Source organism: Vitis riparia, chromosome 15 (assembly GCF_004353265.1).
Source record: "Vitis riparia cultivar Riparia Gloire de Montpellier isolate 1030 chromosome 15, EGFV_Vit.rip_1.0, whole genome shotgun sequence".
NCBI lineage: Eukaryota > Viridiplantae > Streptophyta > Magnoliopsida > Vitales > Vitaceae > Vitis > Vitis riparia.
The window spans coordinates 18,475,608-18,494,324 of NC_048445.1; the positions used below are offsets into that span (position 1 = coordinate 18,475,608).

Here is an 18,717-nt window from a genome sequence, read left to right on the forward strand (position 1 = left end):
TCTTGAAACTTGATCTTTGAATTTTCAAACTTGATCTTTTAATCTTTGAATCTTTAAGCGTAATCTTTGAATCTTCAAATCTTCGAATTTGATCTTCAAATCTTCGAATTTGATCTTCAAATCTTCGAATTTGATCTTCAAATCTTCGAATTTAATCTTCAAATCTTTGAGTTTAACCTTCTAAGGCTTTGAAGAACTCCTTGAAACCACTCATGGTGGTCTAAGTAGTAAAAGTTTAGGCAACAAACAGTACACTTTTGGGTGAATGCTTTGAGATTTGCAATTGGAAGATGTGTATGAACCACTCACATATCCTTCTAGTATATATGTATCTAGAGAATAAATTTGCACAACCAATAAGAGGGGTAGTTGTGGGAGATTATTTTTTGATAGGAACCAACAAATATATATATTGAAAGAATAAGAAGTACAAAAGAAGGATGAGGAATAGTTGTGGAAGATTATTAATGTGTACAAAATTATAGAGGAGAGAAGGCTGGTGCTCTAAGGTAGTAAAAGGCTTCTTTTGAGGGGTTATGAAAAGGGATAAAAAGGGAGGGGAAGGTTCCTGGTCATTACACTTTCTGATAAATAAGCAAGCAATAGATTAAGAAAGTGTAATGACTAGGAACTTTCAAGGTGAGAAAAGAATATTTCTTTTAGCAAGATGGTTGACATGAGGAGGGATCTCTTAAGGAAATATTTTCGAACTTTGTGCTAGTAATATGGATGACATACTGGTTAGTGTCAAGGCTCCCACAACATATTGGGCATTCAAATCCAAGATTTGTAGAGGAATTTGTTAAGATTGGGAGCTAGGTGATGTCACGGCTTTGCTGAACCACGTTCATGAGATGAATATATTTGCGGGTAAGACGACACCTTGCAATGATTGCTAACTTTGGATAAGAAATTCTTGGTTGAATATCATCATAAGAAGGTGGAGAGAAGGGAAGTAGATGATTTTCTAGCCTAAAGCCTCATTAGGGATCATTTTTATTTTGCTTTAGCCACAAAGTGAAAGCTAAAGTAGTCATAATGTCAAATGGAACAATCTTGGTATTTATGAAAGTTTTATTAAACATTAAACAACTTTCCATATAAGCTCTTTTTAAAGTCAGAAGCCTTTATATTTAAAATCACCTGAACACAAATAGAAGATGTAATGAGACTTTAAAAAGAGGTTTTAGCTTCCAAAAAGGGATCCAAAAAAGGCCACCTAATTTTTTTTATAGGAAAAAAAGGGGGGTGGAAAAATAAGGACTGCATGTGTAAGAAAGCGTAGATCATATGCCACTCTACTACCAAGTGGTTGATGACTTATGGTTTATGTTCATTCTATTTGATGTAGCAGGAATGCTCCAACTTCTCACCATATTCAACATTCTTAGGGACATCCAAAAAGCATTGAAACAATTTATGGGAGGAGAGCAATTTGTATAGGAGCGTCAATGTATGTTGCTAGGGTGCCAAGATGGTTGATTTCTTGGTTCACAAAGGGTCATGTGACCATTGGAATCCTAAATAGTTACCAATTTTTTTGTTTCATCATAGTTTTCCTTTTCCCCATAAGAAGGTCTCCCATATTCTACATGTGCACTAGAGTTACAATCCTCACAACCATTTGTTTCAAACCCACAACATACATTGTGAGTTACATAACTGTTAATATTCTATTTTGTAAAATCCATGCAGACCATTCATGGTGTACTATGTGCCTAATATACGTCGTATGAGCTCCATCATGATAGGACCAATTATAGGGCACCACATGTCTTGGTACATACTACACATGCTCAAGACCACTCTCCACTAACATGACATGTAGCGCATCTCACCCATGATCTCCAAGGCATTGACACATCCATATTCTCCCTACATAGCTCCTATGTCATAGAGCTACATCATCTGGACATAAGAGTCCTATCTCCAAACATATCCGTGGGTTACCCGGATACCCATGGAACATGAATGCCCACTTATGGCAGATGCATAGGGAGTCTATCCTACTCTACCTCTCGGTGAAGGTGATACTAAGTGCAACTGAGAGGGTTGATGATTTCGCTCCTCTCAGGAGGAAGATGTTTCCTCTGTAATACTTCTAGCCAAATGATTTCCTACATCCACCTTAAATGTTTCACCCTTGACGTGACACCTAGATGCTAATACATCTGCCCAAGTCAGGAGCAAAGCAAAGGGATTCGAAATGGATTTAACGCATCTCAATAGTGGAATTGGCCTTCTCACCATCAAGCATTTTGGGACTGATTTGAGGGTCATAGCTTGGTGATTAGAGTTAGAGGTTCACCAAGGTGGGACTAACATGCATCGAACAAGTCTTAACCAGAATTGGAGAAAGAGGGGACCAATGTGTCATTGGGACACACGTCATCTCCAAAAGCTTTAACATCATCATTGATCCTTAATATGGAAGTTACTATTTTGGAGCAATACAAAAAGGCTTCACTTCGCATCCAACGAAAGAAGAAAAGATTTTCCCAATCTCTTAAGTTCTCTTCTTGATTTCACTACCATTCTCTCCAATTCCCTCTCACCTCTCACTCTGCTCCACCCATCCTCTCAAACTGTTGGCACCTCACCATCTCATTTAGTTGGCCTCCTATAGATAAGAAGCCTACATAAAGAATGACTTTACATCCATCACCATTCCCTCACACATAACCCTTTGTCCTCTTTTAGAAAACATTAATGCTTCTTGGCAGCCATGAACACAGCTTCAGATCATAGAAAAGCCTTGAATTTTACATTATATACAGGCATAACTAAAATTTAGAAACATACTGAAGCGCATCACTAGCAACCTCTGCGACAAACTTCTGAGTGGCAACAGCTACTAGTCTAATTCTGCAAAACAAAGGAGAAAATTAATCCAATCTGACATGATACATATCCAAGAAGTCTAATTCTGGTTTTAAAGAAATCATCATCCTCCAAAGCAGGTTATAACTCACTAGTTTCCTTTCTTATTGAATAATTATCTTCCCGTTTACATTACACCAAAAAAAGGAGGAATCCAGATTGCTCTCCGTTTTTATTTCAAAAAATATGGTAGCACCTAAGGTTTTCAGTTGAAAGGAAAGTGATAACACAACCAACGAAGGCACAACCAGAACTTTTGATTATGAATTTATCAAAGATTTCAAATAAGAATTTAAAAAATCAAATTTTTTATTGGTTACAGAAATTTGAGCAGCCTACGACTTAAATTCATAAACTTATAGGAAAGTTTCAAGTGGATAAAGACAGCAATCATATGAACCAAAAGAGAGGGACATTAGGAAAAAGAGAAGGAAAGAAATAGCAAATCCCAACTTAGCAAATCAATTTTACATGCATATGTCTAGAATGTTTCCAAAGTAGGTGACAGAACAGCTCCCTGCTTCCTGAATCTCATAAACATTTTTATGTCTATATGGTTTATGCCACATGTACAGCATCAACTAAACATGATTATGTATCAAAGTATTGGCTACAGCATTATCGGAACTCTCTCAATAATCATTACAACTTCTGCGGAAAATGAGATATCACTAAAACTTGTATCAAGTAAAATAAGACCAATCTCATTTTCTGTTTCCTGAAAAAACTGTCCATGAATGTGAATTCATGGAAGCATATTCAAAATAAAGGAGCATTACATAAAAGTATTATGTTCATTATGTTGAATTGTGATGTGAGATTTCCAAAAATAAGAGTTTACAAGAGCTATAAATATAGAGTACACCTATAGGTTATAAGATGGTGGTTTAAAAATCCAAGCATCTTTGCATTCTATAGTTTATAAAAGAAAGCCTTAAAATGGGTGGATTAGCAACAGCGTTGATCAAGTTTTCTAGTTGGTTGAGCATCTGGAGATTATATGGACATTCATATAAGGAGTATATGAAACCCATCGAAAGAAAAAAAAAAAAAAAAAAAGGAGTATATGAAACCATCCCAGCAAGTACCCATCTTCAAAATCTCTTTTCCCTCCCACAAAAGACAGCTCTTTTTAAACAAATTCTCTACATGAAAAAAATGATTATTGCCCCATTGTTCTTGTTGTTCCCTTAACAAGTTTGGTATTAGAAGTGATCTAATAATATAACATGATGATCGAAACCTTGAGGCTAAGGTTGTCTTCCAAAGGAATGTGCTGACATAATCATTGAGATAAGGTCAAAGGTATAGAAAGAGAGTAAGAGACCAAAACTGAGATAGGATCTTTTATAGATTGGTTTAAGTGTTTTAATGGAGAAGTGCTTGAAGAACAAAATCATAGAAGCGGCAATTGAGAAAGAAGAAGATCAAAGAAAGAGGAAAAGAAAGAAACTACTTAGGCAGCAACCCAGGATGTCCAAGACAATATTCTTATATAAATAAAGACTAGTCCATTTTAAATCCTCTGTTTAGTACAATGTAACTAATTTCTAGACTTCAAAAAACTTCCCAAACAAGTAAAGGACTTTTAAAACAAGCTAACCAATATACTGATCAAATAGGATTCAAACTTCTTAAAAATAAAATGCTTCATAAACACTTTTTTTTTTTTTTTTTTTGATAAGTAAATAAGATATGCATTAAAAAAGGCTAATCACCACAAAGCATACAGGGAGTATACAAAACGGCAACGCCTCAAAAAGAGAAAAGAACCAAAGAGAACTACCTCCCCTTAAGTGGAAGCTATCCACTCCAAAAAACCTATAAGGGAGACATACTCCTCACCTAAATACACTTTGGCCCAATTCCACAAATTACAGACAAAAGAATTCTTTAGTTTCTGAATATTCAACTCACCCCCCCTAAAGGCTAACCTATTCCTCTCCTTCCAAACCGTCCAAAAAATACATAACGGAATGGATTTCCAAATCTGTTTCCTTTTCTTCCCTACGAATGAGCCCCTCCAAGAGATAAGAGTCTCCTTTACAGTTTCTGGGAGGACCCACTTAACATCTATCAACCCAAAAATAATGTCCCATAGGGCTCTAGTCACTATACAGTGTAAAAGAATATGATTTACATTCTCTTCTGCACAACCACACAAAAAACAACAGTTTGGGAGTTGCACCCCTCTTAACTGTAGTCTATCCAGAGTAAGCACCTTCCCCCACGTAGCCTCCCAAGCAAAAAAACATACTTTGGTTGGCACCCTATCCACCCATATTCTCCTTGCGGGAAATATTGTGGCATTAGGTTTGTCTAGCAGCCTGTACGCTTCTTTGACTCTGAACAAACCCTTTCTTCCCTGTCTCCACATAACTGAATCATCCTCCCTGGAGGGCCTATGGCCCCTCAAAGTATGAAACAGCTCCCCAACCATATCCAGCTCCCAATCATTGAAGTCTCTCACAAAGACAAGATTCCAATCTCCTTGACCCGAATCCTGATCCCACATCTCCTCAATCGTAGCATCTCTATTCACAGCAAGGACAAAAAGATGATTGAAACATTGGGACAACGGAGTGTCAGTGCACCAACTATCTTTCCAAAATTTGATTTTGGAGCCCTTTCCAACTACAAAAGCCAAGTTTTCCCAGCACCAATCCGCTTCTTTCATAATCTCCTTCCAGACCCCTACTCCAACCGCCCCAATAGCCCTCTTTGACCTCCAACCATAAACCTCTTGCCCATATTTCGAAATGATTACTTGTTTCCAAAGATAATCCTTTTCACAAGCAAACCGCCAAATCCACTTGCCCAGCAGGGCTCTATTCAAGGTGGCTATTCTCCTTATTCCTAGCCCTCCCTTGTGTTTTTCTGTACAGACCGCATCCCATTTAACCAAGTGGACTTTTCCCTCCAAGTTTCCTCCCCCCATAGGAAATCTCTTTGGGTTTTCTCCACTCTCTTAGCAACAGACTTCGGCATTCGGAAAATAGACATTTGGTAAATTGGCATGCTAGCCAAAGTACTTTTTATGAGAGTGATCCTCCCCCCTTTGGAGATGTACTGTCTTTTCCACAACGCAAGTCTCCTCCTGACCCTCTCCTCCACTCCATCCCACATAGAAGAGGCCCTAGCTGGAACCCCTAGGGGAAGGCCCAAATACTGAGAGGGCAAAGACCCCACCCTGCACCCTAACTCAGCTGCCAACTCAATAATATCTTCCACCTCTCCAACTGGAATAATTTCGCTTTTGGCTAGATTGATTCGAAGACCCGAAGCCGCTTCAAACCAAAAAAGTATCCAGCTTAGGTGAGAAACTTGCTCTTTGTTTGCCTCACAAAACACAATCGTATCATCAGCAAAGAATAGGTGGGAAATATTCAAGGAAGTCCTACTACCACCCCGAATGAAGCATCCTGAAAGATATCCCCCCTCCACCGCTCTCCGTATAAGGACGTCCAGAACTTCCATTCCCATAACAAAGAGGTAAGGAGATAGAGGATCCCCTTGACGAAGTCCTCTAGTACTAGGGAAGAACCCAGCTGGCACTCCATTGACAAGAATAGAGAATTTGGCAGAGGACACGCAGCTCCACATCCATCCCACCCACTTGGTCCCAAATCCCATTTTTTGGAGGACTTTCATTAAGAAATTCCAATTGATACTGTCATAAGCCTTTTCAATATCCAATTTGCAAATAAGGCCCTTTTCTTTTCTCTTCTGCCACGAATCTATCACCTCATTAGCAATTAAGGACGCATCCAAAATTTGTCTTCCCATTACAAAGGCATTCTGAGCATTAGAGACCACCTTGCCAATCACTTTTTTGAGCTTATTGGCTAAGACTTTAGCCAAAAGTTTATAGAGCCCCCCCAACAGGCTGATAGGCCTAAAGTCTCCAAGATCCTCAGCCCCGCTTTTCTTAGGTATTAACACCAGGAAAGTGTGATTAAGGCTCCTAACAAAGGAATTATGCTCATGAAATTCCTTAAACATCTCCATGATCTCCTCTTTGGCAAAATCCCAAACATTTTGCCAAAAGGCAACAGTGAAACCATCCGGGCCTGGGGCTTTGTCCCCATTCATCTCCATCAACGCCGAGTGAATCTCATTCTCTGCAAATGGGATTTCCAGACTCTCTGCTTCTTGCTGGCTGATGCACCCCACCTGAACTCTACCAATATCCGCCTGCCAGCCCATATCTTCAGTGAGCAACTGCTGAAACGAGTTCACCACTCCTTCTCTCACCTCTTGTTCCTCTTCTAGCCACTCCCCATTAACCTTAATTCTGTCCATAGCGTTGGTTCTTCGATGGGCACTAGCCATTCTATGGAAAAACCCCGTATTTCTATCCCCCTCCCTTAACCAAATCTCCCTTGACTGCTGTCTCCAATGTGCTTCCTCCAACAGGACCCATTTCTTAAAGGAATCTTTAGCTTCCTTTTTTAACTCAGCTTCCTCCATAGTCAAGATTCTCTCATTTTCCACCCGATCCCAAAAATCTACTTGTTGCAAGGCTGAGGCTTTATTAGTTTCCAGCCTCCCAAAAACCTCTTTGTTCCACTCCTTCAACTTCTTTTTAATTTCTTTCAATTTAACAGCCAGCCTATAGCTAGCGCTGCCCCTGATATCAATTCTCTGCCACCAGTTTCTAACAATATCATTAAACCCCTCAACCTTCAGCCACATATTTTCGAATCTAAACGGGGTTGGACCTCTTCTTATTCCACCCCCCTCCAACACAATCGGAAAATGATCAGAAATTGGCCGAGACAACCTGCCCTGAGTGACTCCACTAAATTGATCCAGCCAGCTTGGGGAAGCTAAAAATCTGTCTAGTCTCGCCCACGCCTGATTATAATGTATGAAAAGACTCACAATAACCTCAAATTAGAAACATGGTAAAACAAAAACAAAAACTTCATTTATCCATTGCTATTGTTATGTGAGGACTAAAATGCAGATATGATGAAAAATACCTGCTATACAATTACAGTAATATTGAGAATAACTACTTGCTAAACACTTACTAATTAAACTATGTATATCCACATAGGATATAGAATTTCAAGGACAGAATAGCCTAAGTAAACGATTTTCCTATCTTGACATGCTTCTACCTCTTTAAGCCTTCTCTCGATAATCAGAAAATTCTCTCCATGGCAACAAGTTCTAAAAGTTCACCCTTCAACTGTTCTCAAAATCTATTTCCCTTTTTTTCACTGTAAAAAATAATTACACTCCACATATTTTCTCCACTGCTGATTAGACTTTAGACCTAAACTTTCTTATTCCAATACATCTTTCCAAAAATCTAGCTTCACCCACAGCCTTACTCTAGGATCATGAACTGAAGCTAAATGTACCATAAACCATGGGACCTACTCCTGTGTAAGCATGGAGAGCCTTCAATGTGCTTATTTGACTGCCACAACAATTTAGGAAATCAAAAATGATGCCCAAATCCACTATTCTCTCCAGAATCTTTCTTTTTTAAAAATAAAAAATAATAATAAATAAATAAATAATAAGTGGTTTAAAGCCCAACAAAGTTTGAGTTGAATTGCCATAACAATTCTATACCATCTTAAGTTTCCACTTATGATAATCTTGATTGCCAAGTTACATGGCCATGCTCGAGCTAATTTTACCAAACACTGGTACTGACTTAAATTTGTATCTTTCTTTACACTGAACTATATTCCAAAAACTCAAACCCTTCCTACGTGAGGCTCAAAATCCAAAACTAAGCGTTAATAATTTCAATAGAAGACAAGTTCTCTAACCAAAGAGAAAACCGTCAACATGCACTAAACAAATTCATACTACTCACAGAGTTTATGTCAAAACAATACAGTTCATGTCAGAACAATAGTCATCGAAAGGTAAAATATATATAAAATTCTCTGTCATGTTGCTGAGAAAATGAGAGAAAATAAAAATCAGAGATCTTTCATCATCATTGATCACAACACCATCAAAAACAACCTAATACAAACATATGGCTTAGTCAGGTCATTTTTAAAAAGCATTTTTTCGGAAACCAAAACAGTCTAGCTATAGGATCAAAAAAACAAAAAAATCCCCAGTTTTCTTGGAAACCAAACGAGGCTAAATAAACAATTACATAAAAAGAGGTTAAATAAAAAATAAAATAAAATAAAAAAGGAAAAAGTACCTACAATCGAACATCGGGACACTGAAACCCACTTTTGGCTAAATAATGCTCCACCAGTTCATCTGGTATCTGAAAAAACAAACACAGAAAATCATAAAAATTCATTAAAAAAAATTTTTTTTAAAAAAAAGTTAGTTTTAGGCCGACAAAAAATCATACAGTCGGAGTGTAGTCCATAAGGGAAGCGAGAAAATCAGAGAGCGCAGAATCATCGTCGTGCCTAGCATCGTTGCCTCCTTGGTTTTGATTCATCCTCCCTCTCTTTCCCGGAATGCGTTTTCCTTCTCCTGCCTCAATACTATGAAATATTTGTTCCGCGTACCTTTATTTGCAATTTTTATTTTTTAGTATTCCTAAAAAAAATTTCTCGAATTATTTTTTAATACATTTAAACATGTAGACCCAAAAAGCATGTATACGCATTATTAATTTTATTTTTAATTTAAAATTATAAATTAATAACTTGAATATATTATTATTTTATCAATTTTTGGTGATCTCATAAATTAAGTCAAATGCTCCAAATAATCAATTCAATATGTACTTTGGTCTCTAGGGCAAAATTACATATACGTATTGTAATATTTTTAGTAAAGGAATGAATATGAAATAAAAAAAATACGAGTAAAACAGAGTTATTTGATTAAAGAGTCATTAAAAACTCAATTTTTGAAATTTAACCCGTCATCATTTTTTTGATCTCATTTGAACAAAAATACCCTCATTCTTTTCTTGTAAAAATAACCCCCTATTTTAAAACCTACATGTAAATATTTGAAATGGGAAAAAGCATTTATGTCAAAAATGAGTTATTTTTCAAGTAAAAACATGGGAATGGTTAGATTCACAAATTTGGGATCATTTCATCCTTTTTAACTGATTATTTCCAAAAAAAAAAAAAGATTTTTCGGTGCTTGTTTTTTATATTTCTCCTTCAAACATTTTTTTTTTTTTTTGAAAAATTGTGTTTTCAACCCATATAGGCTTAATAATTAAGGTAAAGTCCTCCGACCACCCATAATTGATTACAAGAATATGGGATAGTAATTGACAAAAATACTCATTTGACTTTTTTTTTTGGAAAATTGTGTTTTCAACCCATATAGGCTTAATAATTAAGGTAAAGTCCTCCAACCACCCATAATTGATTACAAGAATATGGGATAGTAATTGACAAAAATACCCATTTAACTTATTTTTATTTTTATTCTATCACTCTTCACATGCTACTATTCTTTCTTATTTAACCATTTTCTAGATTTTTCTTTATTTGTTTAAACTCTTTTATAAACAATTGAAAAATCAACATTGTTTTTTATTTTTAAATTATAAATAAACAAAAATTATATTAATGATTCAAAGACTATTTTGAAAAATAATTTTTAAAAAAATTTTAATTTAAATAAATAAAAATTATCTTTTACATTTATTTTTATCTTTTATATTTTAGAAGTAAATAATTTAATGATTAAAGCACTGTTTAAAATAAATATATTCACTATTTTAATTTCTTTTATACTAAAAAGTATTTTAAAGTTTTTTTATTATTATAAAATAAAAATTTTAATTTTTTTTAATCTTCTTCCTTCTTTATTTTAATAACTTTTTGAACATGACTTTTAGTAATAATTTATATAAAATGTTACAAATTTGTTTACTAAGGATTTTTTTTAATGATTTAAATTAATTGAAAATTTATTAAAATAAGAAAAAGAAAAAGAAAGAAAGAGGATGGATGAAGAGTTTTTATTTTAAGTACTCAATTAAAATGTTTTCATATGACCTAATTTTAGAAGTTGATTATATCAATACATAGTAGAGATTGAATTTTTCTTATATAAAAAGGTTGAAAGGTATATTTACTTATTTTAAATGAAAACAAGTAGTTAAAAATTATATAGATTATATTTTAGTTTGGTTTTAAAATATTTTTCAAGTTTTTATTTTTATTTTTTTATTTTCTCTATTGTCTCTTTTTGAAAATACGTTTAATTAAAAAATGAAAACTATTTTTAAAAATGAAAATTGAAAACCTTGTTAGTACTATTTTTTATATGAAAAAAAATCATTTATTCATTTATTGTGTCACTGTACAATTGTATTATACTAACTGTATAAGGGAAATGTACTAAGTGTACAAAGGTGTACAAGGTTACCCTTTGTGAAATATTACAATCGATTATGAGTCATTCTTTTATTTTTTATCACTCATGAATTGTACACATATATCATGCACTTTATTTAATTTTCACATTGAAATTTCAATATTTTCCCTAATAATGATATATAGGGAAAAAAAATTGACCTTAAGTCATCCACCATCTTCTCAACTAAACCATTGGAAATATGGTTAAACACTCTTATGTGGACACATAACTTAGAAGGGATATGAAATTTGTATCATTGTACAAAGGTATTACACTAACTGTACAAGGAAAATGTACTAATTGTACAAAGGTGTACAAGATTATCCTTTGTGAATGATTTCAAACCACTTTTTTATTTTCCTTGTCACCCAAGGATTGTACACCTATGTCATGCACTTTATTTAACTCTCACATGAAAATTCCAATATTTTCCCCAATAATGATTGAGAAAATAAAGGTTATGCTTAATTAAGAAAAACACCCAACAGGGGGAGGGGGTGAATTGGGTTTTTTAAAATCTTTTTAAACACAACAAGTTCAAGCACAATATAAACAAAAATAAAGAGATAGAGTTAGAAAATTCAAACTCGGGTTTTATAGTGGTTCGACACTTCCTTGCCTACGTCCACTCTCCTCAATCTCCTAACCGAGTGAGGGTTCCACTAGCTTGAAACTTCAACCAAGCTTCCAATCTTCTTACACTTGGATTCCGACTCCAATGGTCTCTTACACAATCTCTTCAAGATTCAAACCTCTTGAAGGCTTTAACACTTAGCTTTTACAAGAATGAATCTCTCAACCTAGCTTAAGAATAGCTCAAAATACAAGACAAAGCTAGGATGACATACAAGAGTGCACTAAAGGATATGCAAGTGATGATTTAATGCACTAAGAAAGAAATGAGAGTTTTTTGGTCAAGAACAAGTAGGTAAACAATTGATTGCAAGTGTTCTCTTATCAATAAATGAAGTGGAGCTCTCAATTTATAGGTTTCTAAGCTCAGGAGCTAAAAACAGCAAAAGGTAACCTCGACCGGTTGAGCTAAGGGTCGACCGGTTTACTAGCTTTTGGAGCATTTAATGCTTGACAGGTTACCATTGCCTCGACCGGACCTCGACCGAGAAGAGATGAACCTCGATCGGGAAGAAAAGACTACTGGGAGAGAGAGAAGATTTTGGGCATCCCTCGATCGGACCTCGATCGGATAAGGGTAACCGGTTGAGCCTTTTGGCCCCGAAAACCCATCTCTTTCAATTCCTTTCTTTTCTAACACTTAGGCAAGGTCTTTAGGTGAATTATTATGCCAATTTTAAAATATTTTGCCTAAGGTACATTTAATGAAATCGAAGTTTTAATGGATAAATCGAGTTTTCTAAGTTGCATGAAACGGTATGAAAATCCTAAGTGCACTCATGCATTCATCTTACATTCGTTTCCTATGATCACAAGTCTTCCAAAAGTCTCGATCTTGTATCCATTTGGTCATTTGATGAATTTTCGAGTTTATGCCTGAGATTCTTAACCATTAAACCAATTAATCACTTAACCATGGTTTGTTATCATCAAAACCCGATTAGGAGAACCTTTGGGCTAACAATGATCTTTGGGGAAAAAAAAATTGACCATAAGTCATTCACCATTTTGTCAACCAAACCATTGAAAATATGATTAATACACTTACATGGACATATAACTTAGGAGAGATATGAAATTTGTATATTGTGCAAGGGTATTACACTAACTGTACAAGGAAAATGTGTCAAGTGTACAAGGGCGTACAAGGCTCCTAATAGGTTTTGTACGATTTTTAAACAACTTGAGTTTGACATTACGACGATTATTGATAGTTTGTTTTTTTTACCAAACTATGTCATTAAGACATTCCTTACAAAAATTAACACAAAGGAAATAAAATTAAAATCAATCATGTTTGAATTGTTCATTATAAGTAAACTAAATGAAATATATATTTTTACTATTTTGCCTTTATAAACATAATTTCATTGTTATCAATAGAGATTAAAAAAAATCATATTTAAATGGAATTAAAAATAAAAAAATTATTTTTATAACATTTTTATTTTTTAAAATCATTAATTTAAATTATGAAATTAGTTTTAAAATTTAAAATATTTGTTGTAATTATAATTTTGAAGATTTCATGATTTTTATCTTATTACTTTGAAAAAATTGCTTTAATAAGAAAATATTTATTTTAATGGTTTTAAATATTTAAATCTTTATTCAAAAATATTTAGGATTAGTGTGGGAACAATTAGATAATTTTGGAATGGAGAAATTTTGAATATTTTGAAGACTTTAATTTGGCCAATTACCCTATTTACACTTTCAAATATATATATATATATATATATATATATATATATATGCATGTGAGTGTTTACATTATTTTTGAAATAATATGAGAAATAATAAACACCATGCGTCTATTTTGCAAGTTAGAAAAACAAATTAATAATATTTTATGAGATATTTAAAAAGTATTTATTATACGTTCTATAAATTTGAAAAAAATAATATTTGATGAGGTATTTAAAAGTTATTCATTTAAAAAATGCATTTAGCAATAATAATTTTTAACCATATTTCATATTCAATTTGATGAAAAATGATTCAACTTGGTTCCACTATTAAATATGTGAGAGAAGGGTAAAAGAGTCAAAGAGATAATGAGAAAAGTGAGGTGATTGGTTAGAATTTTACATTTAACAGTCAAGGGTATTTTAAGGATTTTTTAAAGACAATATCCTTCCTCTCAATTTCTACTCTTTCATTGGGTTTTGAGTTTAATTATGAGTGATAAGAGGACCTTACCTCAATTACCCAACCTAGCTGGGTTGAAAACATAATTCTCCCTTTTTTTTTTAGAAAAAAAAAAAAGTCCTACTAGTTTTTGTTAGGGTTATTTAATAAAAAGGGTCATTAAAAACCCAATTTTGAAAATCTAACCCTCCACTATTTTTTTTACCACATTTTGACAAAAATGTCCTCATTCTTTTATTATAAAAATAACTCTTTCTTTTAAAACCTACATGTAAATAGTTGAAATAGTTAAAGGTATTTATGTCAAAAATAGGTAATTCTTCAAACAAAAACATGGAAGAAGTTAAATGGATGATTTCATCCATTTTAACTAATTAATTCCTTTTTTATTGCTTTTAAGAAATCAAACATAACTCAAAATATTAAATAATTACAAAATCACTGTCACATCTATACATTGTTCACTTTAAGCATGTATTTTTTATTATTTTAATATGATTTTATACAAAATTTTGCAAACAAGAATGCAATACTAAATATTCAAAATAAATGTATAGAATAGGAAAAACATAGGCTTGAGTAAAAAAAAATCTCAATCTAACCTTAAGCTTCGAGTAAAAGTGATTTTTCCAGTCCAAGAGCAATTTCTTTGCAAAAAAAAAAAAAAAATGAAAAACAATGAAGAAGATGATAAATAATTATATAAAATTGTTCATACCATTTTTAAAATTTTTTGGGTTTATTACACTTTATTCCTCAACCTATATCGTGTTTTTTCACATTACCCCCTCACATTTAAAAGCGAACAATGCATCTTTCATATTTCATAAATACATGCATTGTACATTTGTTGTATCACGGTGTTAGTTGTAATGAACTGAAGGCGCATGTATTAAACACGTGACATGTTTAAGTGAGGGCAAAATCGTCATTTCATTTTAAAACCCCCAAAACCCTAACCCAACCCTCCTTCCTTTGATCATCTAGTGGAAATTTTCTAAATCCCCCAATTGCAGTTGAATCCCTAGAATGGCTATTGTGCATTCCGTTCATTACAACTAACATTGTCACACAACAAATGTACATTGCATGCATTCATAAAGTATGGAAGGTACATTGTTTTATTCTAAATGTGAAAGGGCAATGTGAAAAACACAGTATAGGGTAGGAGAGTAAAGTGAAATCAACCCTATTTTTTTTTAATATACATAGAAATGATTATAAAAACCTAATCCTAATAAAAACTAAACTCCTACTAAAATTAGGGTTTCAAAACCTAAGACAAACCAAACTCAAATATTAATAATTTTAATATATTAAGAAAACACAATCTTAGTTTAATTGGGATTCCAACATTGCATCCCTTTAACCAAACTCTTCAAATTTCATTATCTCCATCATCTTCTTCAACTTGAGCAATGTTTTCATCTTATTGGCTTTGTTAAAATGTCTGCAACTTGATTTTCATAAGAATAAAAGTAAGTGTTTTGATGTGATGTTCCAAAATTGTATTCTAAATAAAGAAGAATAAAGAATCATTCCTGAATCAAAGAAATTGGAAACAAATAATTTAATTGATAAAAAAATATAAAATGAATACAACTTTGCTCAAGGATTTTGGAGAGTGTCGACAGCTCCAAGAGCTTGCCAACTTGATAAAAAGTTGCATTTCTAAGCCCTTTCTCCTGATCCAAACTTAAAATAAATACAATTTTAACATTCACTCTCAACCGAATTTCTGTAGAAATTGATTCTACATAAGAGAGATGACAAAGAAGAAATGTCAAACAGTGGCTCAGTTGTTGTTTTGACAATGCTCAAGTTCATATTATTTAGGAATGTTTAGCTGAATAAAATTAGAATACCAAAGTCTTACATACATTTATAAACCAAACTATTAAATCATTAAATGTTGTTTTATTTTTTTCTTTTTTTTAGTACATATCACATTTATGATATTTATAAATAATCTCTTTTGTTTAGATTTTTTAATTTTAGAAAGCGTCTCACTACTTTTGCATTTGAAGAGATATACATTTAAATTTAATTTACTTTAATTTAAATGTATATGATTTGCAACTTATGCATGCAAAACTTCGATATATTATTATAAATTCACAATTCATAAGCAATGACTAGTCCAAGTGAAAGTAGAAGTGATGTAGAATAGAACAAGTCGATACCTGCCCAGAGGTTGCCAAATGGCGAGTGTACCGAAGGTCACCTCCCATCCCATAAAGAGGCATACGTCATAAGAGGGACAACGACTATAGTGGTAGTAGAGGTATCAAAATTGTGATATTGGCTCAATCAAGTGCAATTTGATTAACCGTAAAAAGAAAGAAGAATAAATGAAGAATAAAAACGGTTGAAACCTCAAATTAGTTCTCACAAATCAAGGGCATTTACTACTATGCATCTCTCGCTATAAAAGTATTGTATTCTAATGAAAGGGAATGGAAAAAGCACAAAATATATTTTTTTTTGTGGCCATACAATTCAAAGTAAAGGCATCATCTAATTTAAGTGTCATTTATCACATGCAAACTCACATTCAAGCCTAAAAAAGTATTTATCATCTAAAATGAGCAAAAATAAAAAATAAAAATACATAAATAAATGAATTTTAGCTAAATTATATGACACATGAGAACCACATAATGACATGGTCTAAGGGTCACAAAAGAAGGCTTGAGGCTTGAGAAAGGTAGACCCCAACTTTAGCTAAGGTAGTACCTAAGGTACAATCCTAAAAAACCAAAGGTGGACCACTTGAGGACACAAGAGAACCACATAATGGCATGGTCTAAGGGTCACAAAGGAAGGCCCGAGGCTTGGGAAAGGCAGACTTCAACTTTAGCTAAGTTAGTACCTAAAGTCCCTTAAGGTAGTACCTAAGGGCTATTACAGTAGTACCTAAGGGCTCTTGAGGTAGTACCTAAGGTATAGTCTCAAAAAACCAAAGGTGGACCACTTGAGGACACAAGAGAACCCCATAATGGCATGGTCTAAGGGTCACAAAGGAAGGTCCGAGGCTTGGGAAAGGTAGACCACAACTTTAGCTAAGATAGTACCTAAGGTTCCTTAAGGTAGTACCTAAGGTTCCTTAAGGTAGTACCTAAGGGCTCTTAAGGTAGTACCTAAAGGTTCTTAAGTTCGTACCTAAGGTACAATCCCAAAAAACCAAAGATGGACCACTTGAGCACACAAAAGAACCGCATAATGTCATAGTCTAAGGTCACAAAGGAAGGTCCGAGGCTTAGGAAAGGTAAACCTCAACTTTACCTAAGGTAGTACCTAAGGTCCCTTAAGGTAGTACCTAAGGGCTATTAAGGTAGTACCTAAGGTACAATCCCAAAAAACCAAAGGTGAGCCACTTGAGGACACAAGAGAACCCCATAATGGCATGGTCTAAGGGTCACAAAGGAAGGCCCGAGGCTTGGGAAAGGTAGACCACAACTTTAGTTAAAGTAATACCTAAGGTCCCTTAAGGTAGTACCTAAGGTCTATTAAGGTAATACCTAAGGGCTATTAAGGTAGTGCCTAAGGTACAGTCCCAAAAAACCAAAGGTGGACCACTTGAGGACACAAGAGAACCACATAATGGCATGGTCTTAGGGTCACAAAGGAATGCTTGAGGCTTAGGAAATGTAGACTTCAACTTTAGTTAAGGTAGTACCTAAGGTCCCTGAAGGTAGTACCTAAGGGCTATTAAGGTAGTACCTAAGGGCTCTTAAGGTAGTACCTAAGGTACAATCCCAAAAAACCAAAGGTGGACTGCTTGAGGACACAAGAGAACCACATAATGGCATGGTCTAAGGGTCACAAAGGAAGGCTCAAGGCTTGGGAAAGGTAGACCACAACTTTAGCTAAGGTACTACCTAAAGGCTATTAAGATAGTACCTAAAGGCTATTAAGGTAGTACCTAAGGTACATTCCCAAAAAACCAAAGGTGGACTACTTGAGCACACAAGAGAACCACATAATGGCATGGTCTAAGGGTCAGTCCGAGAGACTCACAACTACACCTCTTCAACCTGGCTAGTCACTAGTGTTCTTACCATGAAGTGCTCCGTTTGCTTGCTAAGACAGTGAAGATAGATTAGACGTTTTAGGGTTTCTTTTGCTAAAATGAGAGAAACAAGATTGGGTGTTTGGAAAATTTTATGTTCTCAGGTCGCACGAGGAGATGTAACCCAACATCATTAACTTTTACATTTTTGTGTGTTATTCAATTTCAGATATATCCTACTAACATTGAGACATTAAATGTTGCTGACATGGAGACTGTAAATGGGTACTCTAGGAAGATAAAAGGGACTAAGCACATAATGCAAAAGAATAATAATAGTTTTCCCATTCATGGTCAAATCCCATATTGCACAATCTTTGGCTTTGATTTCCATATTACCTTCAAATGGCCGGCTCCCAACACAACTTTCCCATTTTTTTTAAATTAAATTAATGACAACAAAGAGCATAATGGCTTGTGTTAGCATTATTAAATTGCTTACCAATATTATTGCTCCACCTTTTCACCACTCCACCGTATCTATTGTGATACCTTCTCATAAGTCTTTATTCAAAACCATTGTCCTTATGTATTCCGTACATAAGAACTAAATCCATTGCAATGACTACATAAGAACTAAATGCTACCCACAAAATGTCTCCTCAATAAAACTATACTTAAAAAAAAAATGAAATAAACAAAGGAGACAT

The 18,717-nt window shown here is 34.0% G+C and overlaps 1 protein-coding gene across 1 annotated transcript; it reads right to left on the bottom strand.

Annotated features, from left to right (window-relative positions):
• Positions 1-2,768: 2,768 nt before the first annotated feature.
• Positions 2,769-9,346, bottom strand: LOC117931720 (transcription initiation factor TFIID subunit 10-like). The gene is made up of 3 exons (XM_034852755.1): positions 9,224-9,346; positions 9,069-9,133; positions 2,769-2,865 (listed from the first exon to the last, which is right to left on the bottom strand). Exons 1-3 carry the CDS (start codon positions 9,314-9,316, stop codon positions 2,784-2,786), a joined length of 240 nt encoding a protein of 79 aa, XP_034708646.1. The 5' UTR covers positions 9,317-9,346; the 3' UTR covers positions 2,769-2,783.
• Between the last annotated feature and the right edge of the window lie 9,371 nt (positions 9,347-18,717).